The following is a 16850-nucleotide window of genomic DNA, read 5'->3' as shown; positions in this document are numbered from 1 at the left end:
TGAGATGTAACCATCCACAGTCATGTACTTTTAACATATGGTCAACATTGAAACCGAGTAGGGAGCTGTATGGGGAGGGGGTAGTGGGGAATGTATATGGCCGGTTTCGCTGTGGGTCATCACCTGGACAATGTCCTAAACTAACACGAGCATCATCTCCCCCACACAAACACACAGACGTGGACCATGCATTTTATGATATTACAATACCCTCTACAATAAGCAAAGGTTGCAGCACAACCTCGAGCCTCCATATAACGGCACTGTCGGGGCACGCCGGTCCAATTACAGTGGAAGACTAGGTAGACAGCCAGATGTGTCTGATCCAGCTCACGGCGACGATATCGCCAAAGTTCCTGTTTTGTTATTTTGACTGGTTTCTCAATCAGACTTAAAAGTTGAGAGAACAGGAATAGGGAGGTAACGGAAAGAGATGACGGGGGAAGTTGGCCTGTCTTTGGCCTGCCAGACCTTGTAGGTTCCACCGGGCTCCAGGTGCACAGGCCAACTTTGAAGCCTTGTGCCACTTCACACGGGCTTTCCATCCTCCCGACGTGTTTATTAGCATCGTATGGAACAGCTGTTACCCAACATACTGTTGACTTTGACTTTCCATCAAGTTGTTTCATTGCAACATATAATGCCTGTCTGAGTTTTAGCCTGTCTGACTCCCGCTCAAGCTTGGGAAAGCAAAGAAGGAAACGCAGAGTTATCTGAGGAAACTTTCTGTTGTGCGACTGACGGTGGATTTGTGTGTGATTGAAGGACTTGTGAGTTGTCATCATTACACAGTGCACTAAGGGCAGGATTTCACTCAAATCCGCACTGCAGAAAAAAGCGACAACATCGTTTCTGCTCCATTAAACAGCTTTTGGTAGAATGAGTTACCTACTGTCAAGCTTAAGAAAACTTGGAAACTCCCATTACGCAATTGTCTGGGTGAAAGTGCGTATAATTTAATATTGTGTGAGATTTGTTTTCTTTTAAGACTCAGCTCGTGACAGTAAAGTAAACAGACTTCTTATTTCATTACATTTCTCACACAATTGTGTCTCGAATCTCATGTGGAGTCCGGGATTAGGCGTGTGTGTATTCGGTGTGTGAATCTGGTCCTTGTGCCAACTTTACCTTGTTGCATCAGCTTTGTGGTCTAAATAGTTTTGTTCAGAGAACATATAGCAGACAAGTTTAAATCTGCATCGGGCAAAATTGGGCTTGTGCCTTCTATGGTTAAATTAAGTTGTGTTTTTCAAATCCATCACCACCAAGTGCCTCGTCTGTCCCCACCCTCTTCACTCCCACCTCTCAGAAACGATGAATGCATGGGAGTATACATGCAGGTCTGTTTTATTATATATATATCCCCTTGGATCTGTCAACAGTCACGAGTCAAATTCTTCACACAGTCAACTTCAGGCCCTACAAAAGGAAGAATGTTTGCCCACAGAGGAAACTGCTTAATTTTGTGAAGAATTACATACTTTTTATTTCAAATTGCCCCCCTCCATCCATCTATCCATTCATCTGTCCCACCCAGTACTCCCCTCTCAGATTCCACAGGTGACAATGTGAGGCGTGTCACCTGGTGAAGAATGAGTTTAGAAAACGGGGGTGTTAGGTGTTATCTTCCTCTCACTGAGGGGGGTGAGTCTGGAAATGGCCTCCCCTCTTCCCCTCTGCTGATCTGTAGAGCGCTAGCAGTGATGACAGATCTTTGGCAGTTCTTCCTTGTCTCTACTCCCCAACACACACAACCTGACACTTACACCCAGACACACACACTGAAACATGTACACACACACACACACACACACACAGACCCTGACACTTACACCCAGACACACACACTGAAACATGTGCACACACACACCATCTCCTCCACTCTGACCACTATCTTAAGAGCTGGAGCCCAAAACGGGTCACATTCCTGTTGCCAGACATGTTCCTCCCAACCAAAATACCTGCTGCTTGGCGCCATCCCATCCACTCCCAGTGGGAGAAAGTACACCCACCATCTGCCAACTCACTGTTGTATATTCATAATGGGCGCACATAAACTTGGCGCCACCATCACAGCTCTTTGCAACACCACTGTAGAGACTACCTCACAGAGGGGAAGAGAGAGTGTGTTTGCTTGGTAATCGGTATCAATTTGTTTAGGGTAAGCTAGCCCGAGAGGAAATTACATAATGGACACCGTCTAGTCTGTGCTAGTCTGCCAACCATTAGCACGTATGATTACGCCATAACAAAAATAAAACACATAACATATAGTACATACAGTGGAGTCTGAAATGATTGACATCATACCCCCAAGGTTAATCTCCCTGTTATTGGTAATGGTGAGAGGTCAGCATGTCTTGGTGTTATGGTCTTTTGACCCTGACCCAGTTGGGAAGCCAACTTAGAGTTGTCCTTGGAGTTGGATGTATTTGTATGGTCATATTAGGTCATATTATTACTAACAACAAAAACATGAACATGGTTTTCTTTGTGTAAGATCTACAAATACTCATGTGTTTTTCAATGCTGTTTTAACGTCTTTCTCCAGACTACCCCTCCGTCGTCACGCCCGATTCAGCAGCCCCCAGTGACCCGGCAACAACCAGAGGTGTCTCCCAAGAAAGAGACTGGTGAGTTCAGTAAGGTCATAGTCTAGATCAGGACTCCCCAGCCCTGTGTCTGGAAAGCTACCCTACTTTAGGTTTTAAACCCAGTTGTAAATAACTTGATTCAGCTTATCAACAAGCTTATTATTGGAATCAGCTGCACTAGATTAGGGTTGGAGCGAAAACCTACAGGACGGTAGCTTTCCAGGAACAGAGTTGGAGAGTCCTGGTCTAGACAAGACAGAATGTTGTATGGGTTTGCAAGACCACTAGTCACATTGGTTGACTATTGTAGATGTGTTTGTAGCACTTTATAGTAATATTAATATAAGATAAGATGTACTTTATTATCCATTAACTTATAAAACAGAAATGTGTCTTTATACACAATCCAACCCCCCGAGCATCATTTATAAGACGTGTGATTTGTGTAACATGTGTAAGTCATTAGCACATGCCTTGTAAATTATCTATTATTGGCTTGTAAAAAGTTATTATAAACTGTTAGCAATGTGTTACATGCAGCTGTATTATATTTTTATGTAGTAACAGTGGACAATTGATCAATATTGACATGACCAAATTTGACATGATGGTTATGATATTATGAGAAAAATTCATGGTTACCATACCATATGCATGCTATGTGTGATGACACTTCATTTTCATGATTTAGGTAGACTACTGGTTATTTTCAGTGGTGAAAAGTAATTAAGTAAAAAATACTTTAAACTACTACTTAAGTAGTTTTTTGTGGTATCTGTACTTTCCCTTGTAATTTCAATTTTTGACAACTTTTACTTCACTATAAGGGCACACGGCGATACACAGGAGGCAGATGGTTGGAGTCTTAGATGTTTATTATTCCAAAAAGGGGTAGGCAAGAGAATGATCGTGTACAGGCAAAAGGTCAAAAACAGTTCAGAGTACAGTAGGTACCGAAGGGCAGGCAGGCTCGAGGTCAGGGCAGTCAGAATGGTCAGGCAGGTGGGAATGGAGTCCAGAAAACAGGCAAGGGTCAAAACCTGGAGGACTAGTGAAGAGTAGAGAAAAAGGAGAACACGAAAAAAACAACTGATTTGAGTTGACAAACATACAAGACGAACTGGCACAGAGAGACAAGAAACTGGGATAAATACACTGGGGAAAATAAGCGACACCTGGAGGGGGTGGAGACAATCACAAGGACAGGTGAAACAGATCAGGGTGTGACACATCACTACATTCCTAAAGAAAATAATGTACTTTTTTACTCCATACATTTTACCTGACACCAAAAGTGCATTTTGAATGCTTAGCAGGACAGACAATGGTCCAATTCACACATCTATCAAGAGAACAACCCTGGTCATTCTTACTACCTCTGATCTGGTGGACTCACTAAACACATATGCTTCATATGTAAATGATGCCTATGTTCAAATCCCTGAGCTGACAAGGTGCAAGTCGTTCTGCCCCTGAACAGTTAACCCACTGTTCCTAGGCCGTTATTGAAAATAAGAATTTGTTCTTAACTGACTTGCCTAGTTAAATAAAGGTAAAATAAAATAAATACATTTTTTTTAAAGTCACTATTGGCCTCATGGGGAAATCCATAGCGGTTTCCTTCTTCTTCGGCAACTGAGTTAAGGACACCTATACCTTTGTATTGACTAGGTGTATTGATACACCCTCCAAAGTGTAATTAATAGCTTCACCATGCTCAAAGAGATATTCAATGTGTACTTTTATTTACCCATCTACCAATAGGTGCCCTTCTTTGTGAGACATTGGAAAACCTCCCTGGTCTTTGTGGTTGAATCTGTGTTTGAAATTCACTGCTTGACTGAGGGACCTTACATACTTTTGGTCATGTAGTGTACAATTATGTGGACACCTGCTCGTCCAACATCTCTTTCCAAAATCATGGGTATTAATATAGAGTTTTGCTGCCATAACAGCCGCCACTCTTCTGGGAAGGCTGTCCACTAGATATTGAAACATTGCTGCGAGGACTTGCTTCCATTCAGCCACAAGAGCATTAGTGAAGTCAGGCACTGATGTTGGGCGATTAGGCCTGGATCGCAGTCGGCGTTCCAATTCAAAGGTTTTCGATGGGGTTGAGGTCAAGGCTCTGTGTAGGCCAGTCAAGTTCTTCCACACCAATCTTGACAAACCATTTTTGTATGGACCTTACTTTTGTGCAGGTTGGCATTGTCTTGCTGAAAAAGCAAAGGGCCTTCCCCAAACAGTTGCCACAATGGAAGCACAGAATCGTCTAGAACGGCATTGTATGCTGCAGCGTTAAGATTTACCTTCACTGAAACTAAGGGGCCTAGCCCGAAACCATGAAAAACAGCCCCAGACCATTATTACTCCTCCACCAAACTTTACAGTTGGCACTATGCAAATCAAATCAAATCAAATCAAATTTTATTTGTCACATACACATGGTTAGCAGATGTTAATGCGAGTGTAGCGAAATGCTTGTGCTTCTAGTTCCGACAATGCAGTAATAACCAACAAGTAATCTAACTAACAATTCCAAAACTACTGTCTTGTACACAGTGTGAGGGGATAAAGAATATGTACATAAGGATATATGAATGAGTGATGGTACAGAGCAGCATAGGCAGATACAGTAGATGGTATCGAGTACAGTATATACATATGAGATGAGTATGTAAACAAAGTGGCATAGTTAAAGTGGCTAGTGATACATGTATTACATAAGGATACAGTCGATGATATAGAGTACAGTATATACGTATGCATATGAGATGAATAATGTAGGGTAAGTAACATTATATAAGGTAGCATTGTTTAAAGTGGCTAGTGATATTTACATCATTTCCCATCAATTCCCATTATTAAAGTGGCTGGAGTTGAGTCAGTGTCAGTGTGTTGGCAGCAGCCACTCAGTGTTAGTGGTGGCTGTTTAACAGTCTGATGGCCTTGAGATAGAAGCTGTTTTTCAGTCTCTCGGTCCCAGCTTTGATGCACCTGTACTGACCTCGCCTTCTGGATGATAGCGGGGTGAACAGGCAGTGGCTCGGGTGGTTGATGTCCTTGATGATCTTTATGGCCTTCCTGTGACATCGGGTGGTGTAGGTGTCCTGGAGGGCAGGTAGTTTGCCCCCGGTGATGCGTTGTGCAGACCTCACTACCCTCTGGAGAGCCTTACGGTTGAGGGCGGAGCAGTTGCCGTACCAGGCGGTGATACAGCCCGCCAGGATGCTCTCGATTGTGCATCTGTAGAAGTTTGTGAGTGCTTTTGGTGACAAGCCGAATTTCTTCAGCCTCCTGAGGTTGAAGAGGCGCTGCTGCGCCTTCTTCACAATGCTGTCTGTGTGAGTGGACCAATTCAGTTTGTCTGTGATGTGTATGCCGAGGAACTTAAAACTTGCTACCCTCTCCACTACTGTTCCATCGATGTGGATAGGGGGGTGTTCCCTCTGCTGTTTCCTGAAGTCCACAATCATCTCCTTAGTTTTGTTGACGTTGAGTGTGAGGTTATTTTCCTGACACCACACTCCGAGGGCCCTCACCTCCTCCCTGTAGGCCGTCTCGTCGTTGTTGGTAATCAAGCCTACCACTGTTGTGTCGTCCGCAAACTTGATGATTGAGTTGGAGGCGTGCGTGGCCACGCAGTCGTGGGTGAACAGGGAGTACAGGAGAGGGCTCAGAACGCACCCTTGTGGGGCCCCAGTGTTGAGGATCAGCGGGGAGGAGATGTTGTTGCCTACCCTCACCACCTGGGGGCGGCCCGTCAGGAAGTCCAGTACCCAGTTGCACAGGGCGGGGTCGAGACCCAGGGTCTCGAGCTTGATGACGAGCTTGGCGGGTACTATGGTGTTGAATGCCGAGCTGTAGTCAATGAACAGCATTCTCACATAGGTATTCCTCTTGTCCAGATGGGTTAGGGCAGTGTGCAGTGTGGTTGAGATTGCATCGTCTGTGGACCTATTTGGGCGGTAAGCAAATTGGAGTGGGTCTAGGGTGTCAGGTAGGGTGGAGGTGATATGGTCCTTGACTAGTCTCTCAAAGCACTTCATGATGACGGAAGTGAGTGCTACGGGGCGGTAGTCGTTTAGCTCAGTTACCTTAGCTTTCTTGGGAACAGGAACAATGGTGGCCCTCTTGAAGCATGTGGGAACAGCAGACTGGTATAGGGATTGATTGAATATGTCCGTAAACACACCGGCCAGCTGGTCTGCGCATGCTCTGAGGGCGCGGCTGGGGATGCCGTCTGGGCCTGCAGCCTTGCGAGGGTTAACACGTTTAAATGTCTTACTCACCTCGGCTGCAGTGAAGGAGAGACCGCAAGTTTTCGTTGCAGGCCGTGTCAGTGGCACTGTATTGTCCTCAAAGCGGGCAAAAAAGTTATTTAGTCTGCCTGGGAGCAGGACATCCTGGTCCGTGACTGGGCTGGATTTCTTCCTGTAGTCCGTGATTGACTGTAGACCCTGCCACATGCCTCTTGTGTCTGAGCCGTTGAATTGAGATTCTACTTTGTCTCTGTACTGACGCTTAGCTTGTTTGATAGCCTTGCGGAGGGAATAGCTGCACTGTTTGTATTCGGTCATGTTACCAGACACCTTGCCCTGATTAAAAGCAGTGGTTCGCGCTTTCAGTTTCACACGAATGCTGCCATCAATCCACGGTTTCTGGTTAGGGAATGTTTTAATCGTTGCTATGGGAACGACATCTTCAACGCACGTTCTAATGAACTCGCACACCGAATCAGCGTATTCGTCAATGTTGTTGTCTGACGCAATACGAAACATGTCCCAGTCCACGTGATGGAAGCAGTCTTGGAGTGTGGAGTCAGCTTGGTCGGACCAGCGTTGGACAGACCTCAGCGTGGGGGCCTCTTGTTTTAGTTTCTGTCTGTAGGCAGGGATCAACAAAATGGAGTCGTGGTCAGCTTTTCCGAAAGGGGGGCGGGGCAGGGCCTTATATGCGTCGCGGAAGTTAGAGTAACAATGATCCAAGGTCTTTCCACCCCTGGTTGCGCAATCGATATGCTGATAAAATTTGGGGAGTCTTGTTTTCAGATTAGCCTTGTTAAAATCCCCAGCTACAATGAATGCAGCCTCCGGATAAATGGTTTCCAGTTTGCAAAGAGTCAAATAAAGTTCATTCAGAGCCAACGATGTGTCTGCTTGGGGGGGGGGATATATACGGCTGTGATTATAATCGAAGAGAATTCTCTTGGTAGATAATGCGGTCTACATTTGATTGTGAGGAATTCTAAATCAGGTGAACAGAAGGATTTGAGTTCCTGTATGTTTCTTTCATCACACCATGTCACGTTAGTCATAAGGCATACGCCCCCGCCCCTCTTTTTACCAGAAAGATGTTTTTTCCTGTCTGCGCGATGCGTGGAGAAACCTGTTGGCTGCACCGCTTCGGATAGCGTCTCTCCAGTAAGCCACGTTTCCGTGAAGCAAAGAACGTTACAGTCTCTGATGTCCCTCTGGAATGCTACCCTTGCTCGGATTTCATCAACCTTGTTGTCAAGAGACTGGACATTGGCAAGAAGAATGCTAGGGAATGGTGCACGGTGTGCCCGTCTCCGGAGTCTGACCAGAAGACCGCCTCGTTTCCCTCTTTTTCGGAGTCGTTTTTTTTGGTCGCTGCATGGGATCCATGCATTGGGCCAGTTAGCGTTCTCCTCTCATCCGTCAAACCCAGATTTGTCCGTCGGACTGCCACATGGTGAAGCGTGATTCATCACTCCAGAGAACACGTTTCCACTGCTCCAGAGTCCAATGGTGGGGAGCATTACACCACTCCAGCCAATGCTTGGCATTCACATTGTGGTCTTAGGCTTGTGTGTGGCTGCTCGGTCATGGAAACCCATTTCTTTAAGCTCCCGAAGAACAGTTATTGTGCTGACGTTGCTTCCAGAGACCGTTTGGAACTCAGTAGGGAGTGTTTCAACCGAGGACAGACGATTTTTATATTCTACGCACTTCACACTAAGCGGTCCCTTTTCTGTGAACTTGTGTGGCCTACCACTTCGTGGCTGAGCCGTTGTTGCTCTTAAAAGTTTCCACTTCAGAATAACAACACTTACAGTGCAGCGCTAGCAGGACAGAAATTTTAACAACTGACTTGTTGGAAAGGTAGCATCCTACAGTGCCTTGCGAAAGTATTAATAATAATAATTTTGCACGCCCAATTTTTCAGTTTTTGATTTGTTAAAAAAGTTTGAAATATCCAATAAATGTCGTTCCACTTCATGATTGTGTCCCACTTGTTGTTGATTCTTCACAAAAAAATACAGTTTTATATCTTTATGTTTGAATGTTTGTCTATTGAGATTGCATGGAGGTTTGCCTGATTTTACGCACGTAAAATGTTTTCTATTTCTTTGTTTTTGGCCGTGTGTGTTTCCCAATCAGAGGCAGCTGTCTATCGTTGTCTCTGATTGGGGATCAAATATAAGTTGTAATTTTCCTTTTGGGTTTTGTGGGATCTTGTTTTCTGTTTAGTGTTTCTGCCTGACAGAACTGTGCGCTTTCGTTTTCACGTTTGTTATTTTGTGTTTGTTGAAATAAAATAATCATAAACACTTTCCACGCGGCGCTTTGGTCCACTCTTCCTGCCACCAACGAGAGCCGTAACAAAATTAAAGGGGGTCCACATACTTCTGTTTATATAGTGTATGTGTGGGGTCAAGAGAAGAAGTGGTCATTCAAAAACCATGTTAAACACAATTATTGCACACAGTGAGACCAAGCTTATTATGGCAAGTCTTTACTCCTGAACTTATTTAGGTTTGCCATAAGAAAGGGGTTGAATACTTATTGACTCACAACATTTAAGTTTTTCATTTTTTGTGAACATTTTTTGTGAACGTGGAGTCCAATCCTGGTGATCCAGGACCGCAAGGTGGGTTACTGAGGGCAACAGAACAGCTGGGGTGTCATCTCAATAGTCTGAAATGGACAGTGTAGCATGTAAATCTTGGTGGGGCTAACTCCCCAAAATGTTTTTAGATGCATGCCAGAAAATCCACTACACCACCCAACACAACAATAAACAATACATTAATTCCACTATAACGGTGTCAAATGGTGCCCACAATCTGTTAGGGTCTACATAAAGCCGTCCCAACCACAGAGCTTTTTTTCAGCACAATGGAGTGAATGCTTACCACAGCTACACCTGGCTATTAGCGGGGCCTTGTCTGGCAGCGAAACAGTTAATTTAGTCTCATTTGCTGCCTTTTTAAAAAACATAGCTGATATGGCTGACTTGCTTAAACAAATGTGATTTCTACTGAAAATTAAGATGTACGAACTATGGCATAAGGGAACGATGAGCGGATAAAAGGCACTCCGTAATTTCGATGAAGACATTAATGAGCGAGCTAATACGGACATAGTCAATATAATTATTTGTTCAGCACTTTTGAAATGTACAGCGACAGAATTCAGAATATGGGCTGTTCTTACAGTAATCTCCCTTTACACCAAGTCAGAACCGTAGGATAAATAAAAGAGGCATATAAGCAGACAATGAATATTCGATGATGACATTTGTCTGAAACAGGCTATAGGCTGTGCACCACCAAGTCAGAACAGCAGGCTATGTTATGAGGGGGAAAGGGACCAAATTATTAGGGTGAGGCACATGGGCTACTAAAAGCTTACTACACAACATGCTGACCACACCAAAATAAATGTACACATACATGTTATTCAATCATTGCACCCACACTGCTCGCGCGAGCGTCTGTGTTGCCAAGCGCTAAAATAGAAGTCAGTTCTATTTGTGAGGCTGAACGCGATGCAAGTCCTGCCTCTCCCATCTCCTCATTGGTTTATAGAAGCAGATACCCACATGCCATCTCCTCATTGGTTATACCCATATGGGTGATTGAAAGATGAACTGAGGGTGCTCGGTCGTGGTAATACACCTATGAAAGTTAGATGCCAATCGCAAAATAAAGTCCAAAGAAGAAAAAGCCTGGAAGGAGGAGAGATGGAAATAAATGATTCGGTTGACCGTTTTATGTGTGGATTAATTGTCGGAGTAGAGGACCTTGTGCATTTCAGGTAAAATAACAACTCAGCGTTTATATACCAGGACAAATTAGCTAGCAACAGCAAACTAGCTAAATAGGGCAAATTAGCTAGCAACTGCAAGCTAGCTAGCTACATTGCCATAAATGTTTCATGCTTTTCGATCTGTCCCCAAATTAATATAATTGGTTCAGAGTTTGTTTTGATATTTCAACCTGCATGTCGTGATCGTGTTTGGTGGGGAGGGACAAAATTAATTTGCGCACGATGGCGCACGTGCGCGTCCGGTTTGGGTATTGTGTTAGTATTACTTTCTTAGCTACAGTATGTATACGTATCTCCCTCGCATATGAAATAATTTATGCAGCAGCATAAAATATATTTTTGGACATGGTGTGTGGTGCTCACTTGAACGGGAAGGTGACGCGGCTGTCTTGTGGGCAAATTTTGCCATCAAAGTCTGGCATTCTCTGGATTTAAGGTGCTTTTAAGAGAACTGGGAACTCAGAAAAATTTTGAATTTTGACATCAGTGATCTTCAGGTCGAAGTTCTAGAAAGAGGCACGGGTTCCCGACTTGGAATTACGAGTTCGATGACTGTTCAAAACTGTTTTTTCCCCCCCAGAGTTCCCAGTTGTCTTAAACTTAATGAAGTCTGAGATTTCCCAGTTCCGAGTTTCCAGTTGTTTTGAACATGGCAGAAGTCATGCTGGATTGACACCATGGCCAGTGTATTCTACATTTTCTGGCCCATGGTGTTGCATGTGAATGTTTATCCTTTTAAGCTTGGAAAAGAGACCCTTATACCCAGACTTGGACAACACACCCTCTCCACTGAATAGCAGGCTAGTGATTGCTTTGCAACACTTGCAGTTTGCCACTGATTCTTAAAAAAACAATCATTGTTGAATTTGTGATTTCCAACTTGTTGTGTAATGTTTATGTCCAATGGCCGATGAGCACCGATATGTTTTATCTATAATTCCTCTTCATATGACAAGGATTGAAAAGGATTTGCCAGTAGATTGTCGACTTGATTCATGACGATGACTACTTGTCTAGCTTGCTAGCTAAGATTTTAAAGTATGATGTTGACATGATCAGTTCAAGCAAAGCCACATGATCTGTGGCCAATGACTTTGAGCCTTATTGGGTGGGCACTCTAATGTAAATCTATGGCAGCACCCAAGGGGCTTGATTTTTCGTGCTCTCCCTGTAGATTTTGAGGTGATGTGGTGTCCCCATGAGTGACATGAGCCACTCACGGCGCAACTAGAGAACATTGTCAACCCCTACGCTCTGTATTTTCAGCTGGCTGCCCCACCACCACAGAAAGCACTGAGCTAGGCTGAAACTAGTAATGCACCGATATGACATTTTTGACCAATACCGATATCTGTTATTTTCCTTGCCCCAAAAAACAATACCGATAACCAATATTTTTTTAAATGTATGGCCTTTTAAGCATTCTAATACAGTTAAATAGTTAACACACACACATGGACGCAGCAGTCTAAGGCACTGCATCTCAGTGAAAGAGGTGTCACTACAGTCCCTGGTTCGAATCCAGGCTGTATCACAGCGTCGTCCGGGCCATCATTGTAAATTAGAATTTGTTCTTAACTGACTTGCCTAGATAAATAAAGGTTACACACACATCACACTGACCAAAACGTTATTTTGTTGGCATTTATGTATGTGCCCATTACCAGTAAAACATAATCAAAACCTATTTCTTTCACTTACTTGCTGTGCTGTTTGGTAGTTAATTTGTTCAGTCATTTCATGCTCAACCAGGATTTCTATGGAACGCCGTTTGGGTCTTTGCATGTCAAAAAAGATAACACTTAGACTTTGATGTGTCAAATAACACTTTTTGACGTGTCAAAAAAGCTTGTTGACCAATCAGGCCTGAACTTGACTGCACGTCACATAATAATTTAAAGCGTTCATTAACTTTTGTCGTAGTTTTTACACATTGATTACACCATCACTCGTATTTCATGTGTCACAACGATTCCTCGATAGATATGCTGTGATGATGGTAAAGTTGTCTCGCGCACCTACTGTGATGGTCATAAAAAAAGCTAGCTAGTTCATGGATGCAAACAATTTTCTTCCCCCAAAACATGGCAAAACGACAATCTGTTTCTGTAGTTATAGCTAGGTTTCATTATCTAAAATAACCCTAATTTATAAGACAGTTCTTATTTGATTAACGGTGGTTGGACCCATCTATGTGAAGCTAGCCACAATAAGCATTAGCCACAACAGTGGACTTTACAGTTAGCCTTCAAAATAAAAGTATTGCATAATTCCACTATTTGTATATATTTGCATCACTGTCAATTACATACTTTTATTTTGAAGGCAAACTGCAAATTCCACTATTGTGCCTTATCCTTATTGTGGCTAGCTTCACAATACATAACCCGGTCCAGTCGAGCCTCACTAGCCAGTTGAAGCTAACTGGCTGCCTATAACCTTAGGTTTGGTCAACGGGGTTAAGTAGCTGGCTAACTATTCGTTATTTATTATTTTCATGAACTGAAGTTCAATTTCAATAGGCGAACAACAAGTGGCAACCTAGCTAATACTTACTCGCAAGGATTCCTATGTCATTGCTAAGAATACTGAAAATGACTGCAGTTTCTACTGGTCATTGTTTTCATGCTGGTTGTATTGGTGCTAGCTAGGTTCCAAGCCAAAACTAGCTACCCCAGAAGTTGCGGTCAAACAAATGATGCTTTATTACCAACGCGGTATTGTAAACACATCTTTCGTGAACTGTGTTTGCTTGTTTTCTTTTTTTTGTACAGCTTTGACAGTGCTACTGTAACGACCCAAATGGCATTTGAAAGTGTATGAATGTCATGAAGCTAAAAGCAGTGACGGTATTACTGTGTAACTCCGGTAGGGCAACATCTGAAAATGGCCCACTTGGTAGTGTGTACCGGTGCCCGACTAGTCGGCGAAAGCCAACATCACCCACGACAGAGAACAGTTGACTGTCAAGGGCAATGAGTTCCATTATCTTGGCTTTAATGGATTTCACCTTTGAGTTGTCTCGCTGAAATGTTCTTGATCTTTCAAATGACAGCTCAACTTTTTGACTGCTTTCATCCACACAGCAGATCTTGTGGGCTATGTTAGGAATGCTGTGTTGCACCTGTAGCGCAACATTTCATGTGGCGTCATTACATCATGTACCTACGTTATAAAGGTATGCACGGTAGCTTTGACATCGGCGTTAAACTAGAAATCAGGCCGATACCGATGTTGGCATTTTTAGCTAATATTGTCCGATTCCGTTATGTTCACCGATATATCATGCATCCCTAGCTGAAACACCTGCGGTTTGGTGCTGCCTTATTCAAGAAAGCAAAAAAGAGAGCATGTTGTATGCGGCTTTATTAACACAATTCATTTTTTTATATTGTTTTGCAAACTGATATGTGATGTATTAATGCCAAAATAACATGCAAAACAGGCAAATATATAGACACTACCGTTGAAAAGTTTGGGGTCACTTAGAAATGTCCTTGATTTTGAAAGAAAAGCACAGTTTTTTTTACATCTAATTGATCAGAAATACAGTGTAGACATTGTTAATGTTGTAAATTACTATTGTAGCTGGAAACGGCTGATTTTTTTATAGAATATCTACATAGACGTACAGAGGCCCATTATCAGCAACCATCACTCCTGTGTTCCAATGGCATGTTGTGTTAGCTAATCCATGTTTATAGTTTTAAAAGTCTAATTGATCGTTAGAAAACCCTTTTGTAATTATGTTAGCACAGCTGAAAACTGTTGTTCTGGTTAAAGAAGCAATAAAACTGGCCTTCTTTAGACTAGTTGAGTATCTGGAGCATCAGCATTTGCGGGTTTGTTTACAGGATCAAAATGGCCAGAAACAAAGCACTTTCTTCTGAAACTCGTCAGTCTATTATTGTTCGGAGAAATTAAGACTATTCCATGCGAGAATTTGCCAAGAAACTGAAGATCTCGAGCAATGCCATGGACTACTCCCTTAACAGAACAGCACAAACTAGCTCTAAACAGAATATAATGATTAGTGGGAGGCCCTGGTGCATAACTGAGCAAGAGGACAAGTACATTAGAGTGTCTAGTTTGAGAAACAGACGCCTCACAAGTCCTCAACTGGCAGCTTCATTAAATAGTACCCGCAAAACACCAGTCTCAACGTCAACAGTGAAGAGGCGACTCCGGGATGCTGGCCTTCTAGGTGGAGTTGCAAAGAAAAATGCATATCTCAGACTGGCCAATAAAAATAAAAGATTACGATGGGTAAAAGAACAGACACTGGACAGAGGATGTCTGCCTAGAAGACCAGCGTCCCGGAGTCGCCTCTTCACTTCATTTACAACATTAACAATGTCTACACTGTATTTCTGATCAATTTGATGTTATTTTAATGGACAAAATGTTTTTATTTTCTTTCAAAAACAAGGAAATATCTAAGGGACCCCAAACTTTTGAACGGTAGTGTGTATACAGTTGAAGTTGGAAGTTAATGTACACCTTAGCCAAATACATTTAAACTCAGTTTTTCACAATTCCTGACATTTAATCCTAGTAAAAATTCCATGTCTTAGGTCAGTTAGGATCACCACTTTATTTTAAGAATGTGAAATGTCAGAATAATAGTAGAGAGAATGAATTATTTCAGATGTTATTTATTTCATCACATTCCCAGTGGGTCAGAAGTTTACATACACTCAATTAGTATTTGGTAGCATTACCTTTAAATTGTTTAACTTGGGTCAAATGTTTTGGGTAGCCTTCCACAAGCTTCCCACAATAAGTTGGGTGAATTTTGGCCCATTTCTCCTGACAGAGCTGGTGTAACTGAGTCAGGTATGTAAGCCTCCTTGCTCGCACACGCCTTTTCCAGTTCTGCCCACAAATGTTCTATAGGATTGAGGTCAGGGCTTTGTGATGGCCACTCCAATTCCTTGACTTTGTTGTCCTTAAGTCATTTTGCCACAACTTTGGAAGTATGCTTGAGGTCATTGTCCATTTGGAAGACCCATTTGCGACCAAGCTTTAACTGATGTCTTGAGATGTTGCTTCAAAATATCCACAATTTTCCTACCTGTGCTTCACGGTTGGGATGTTGTTCTTCGGCTTGTAAGCCGCCCCCTTTTTCCTCCAAACATAGCGATGGTCATTATGGCCAAACAGTTCTATTTTGTTTCATCAGACCAGAGGACATTTCTCCAAAAAGTATGATCTTTGTCCCCATGTGCAGTTGCGAACCGTAGTCTGGCTTTTTTATAGCGGTTTTGGAGAAGTGTCTTCTTCCTTGCTGAGCGGCCTTTCAGGTTATGTTGATATAGGACTCGTTTTACTGTGGATTTAGACACTTTTGTACTTGTTTCCTCCAGCATCTTCACAAGGTCCTTTGCTGTTGTTCTGGGATTGATTTGCACTTTTCACACCAAAGTACATTCATCTCTAGGAGACAATGCGTCTCCTTCCTGAGCTTTATGACGGCTGCGTGGTCCCATGGTGTTTATACTTACATACTATTGTTTGTACAGATGAACGTGTTACCTTCAGGTGTTTGGAAATTGCTTCCAAGGATGAACCAGGCTTGCGGAGGTCTACAATTTTTTTTCTGAGGTCTTGACTGATTTATTTTGATTTTCCCATGATATCAAGCAAAAAAGGCACTGGGTTTTAAGGTAGGCCTTGAAATACATCCACAGGTACACCTCCAATTGACTCAAATGATGTCAATTAGCCTATCAGAAGCTTCTAAAGCCATGACATAATTTTCTGGACTTTTCCAAGCTGTTTAGAGGCACAGTCAACTTAGTGTATTTAAACTTCTGACCCACTGGAATTGTGATGAAGTGAATTATAAGTGAAATCTTTTTGCAAACAAAGACATTTTTGGAGTGGTTGAAAAACAAGTTTTAATGATTCCAACCTAATTGTATTAAAATTTCCGACTTCAACTGTATATATATATTTTTTTAACTAAACAGGTAAGGCTCAACGCAGGTGGGTTTTTGCCTGGAATTACAGGTCGCCACAGGAAATAGCTGCCTCCTTGTTTCCTTAATTTTTTAAAAGTGATTGGGTGAGTGACTGACTTTTTTTTCCTCATGGATTTTCAGTGATTATAGACAGCTAGAGATGCATTTGGTTAGCTAGCAACAACTTGAAAGAATGTTATACACTTAGCATATCTCTT

General features: G+C 42.6%; 1 protein-coding gene across 4 annotated transcripts in view; it reads left to right on the top strand.

The window, feature by feature from the left end:
- LOC139380214 (collagen alpha-1(XVIII) chain-like) overlaps positions 1 to 16850 on the top strand; it is a 180166-nt gene that overhangs the window by 109667 nt on the left and 53649 nt on the right. For all 4 annotated transcript variants that reach the window (XM_071122709.1, XM_071122710.1, XM_071122706.1 and 1 more), the window contains one exon: positions 2552 to 2633. In XM_071122709.1, coding sequence (XP_070978810.1) covers positions 2552 to 2633 — 82 coding nt within the window. The remainder of the gene's footprint in view (positions 1 to 2551; positions 2634 to 16850) is intronic.

Source organism: Oncorhynchus clarkii, chromosome 22, assembly GCF_045791955.1.
Source record: "Oncorhynchus clarkii lewisi isolate Uvic-CL-2024 chromosome 22, UVic_Ocla_1.0, whole genome shotgun sequence".
NCBI classification, from domain to species: Eukaryota; Metazoa; Chordata; class Actinopteri; order Salmoniformes; family Salmonidae; genus Oncorhynchus; species Oncorhynchus clarkii.
Note: the sequence above shows the minus strand (reverse complement) of the source record. Positions and strands in the feature narration are given on the sequence as shown.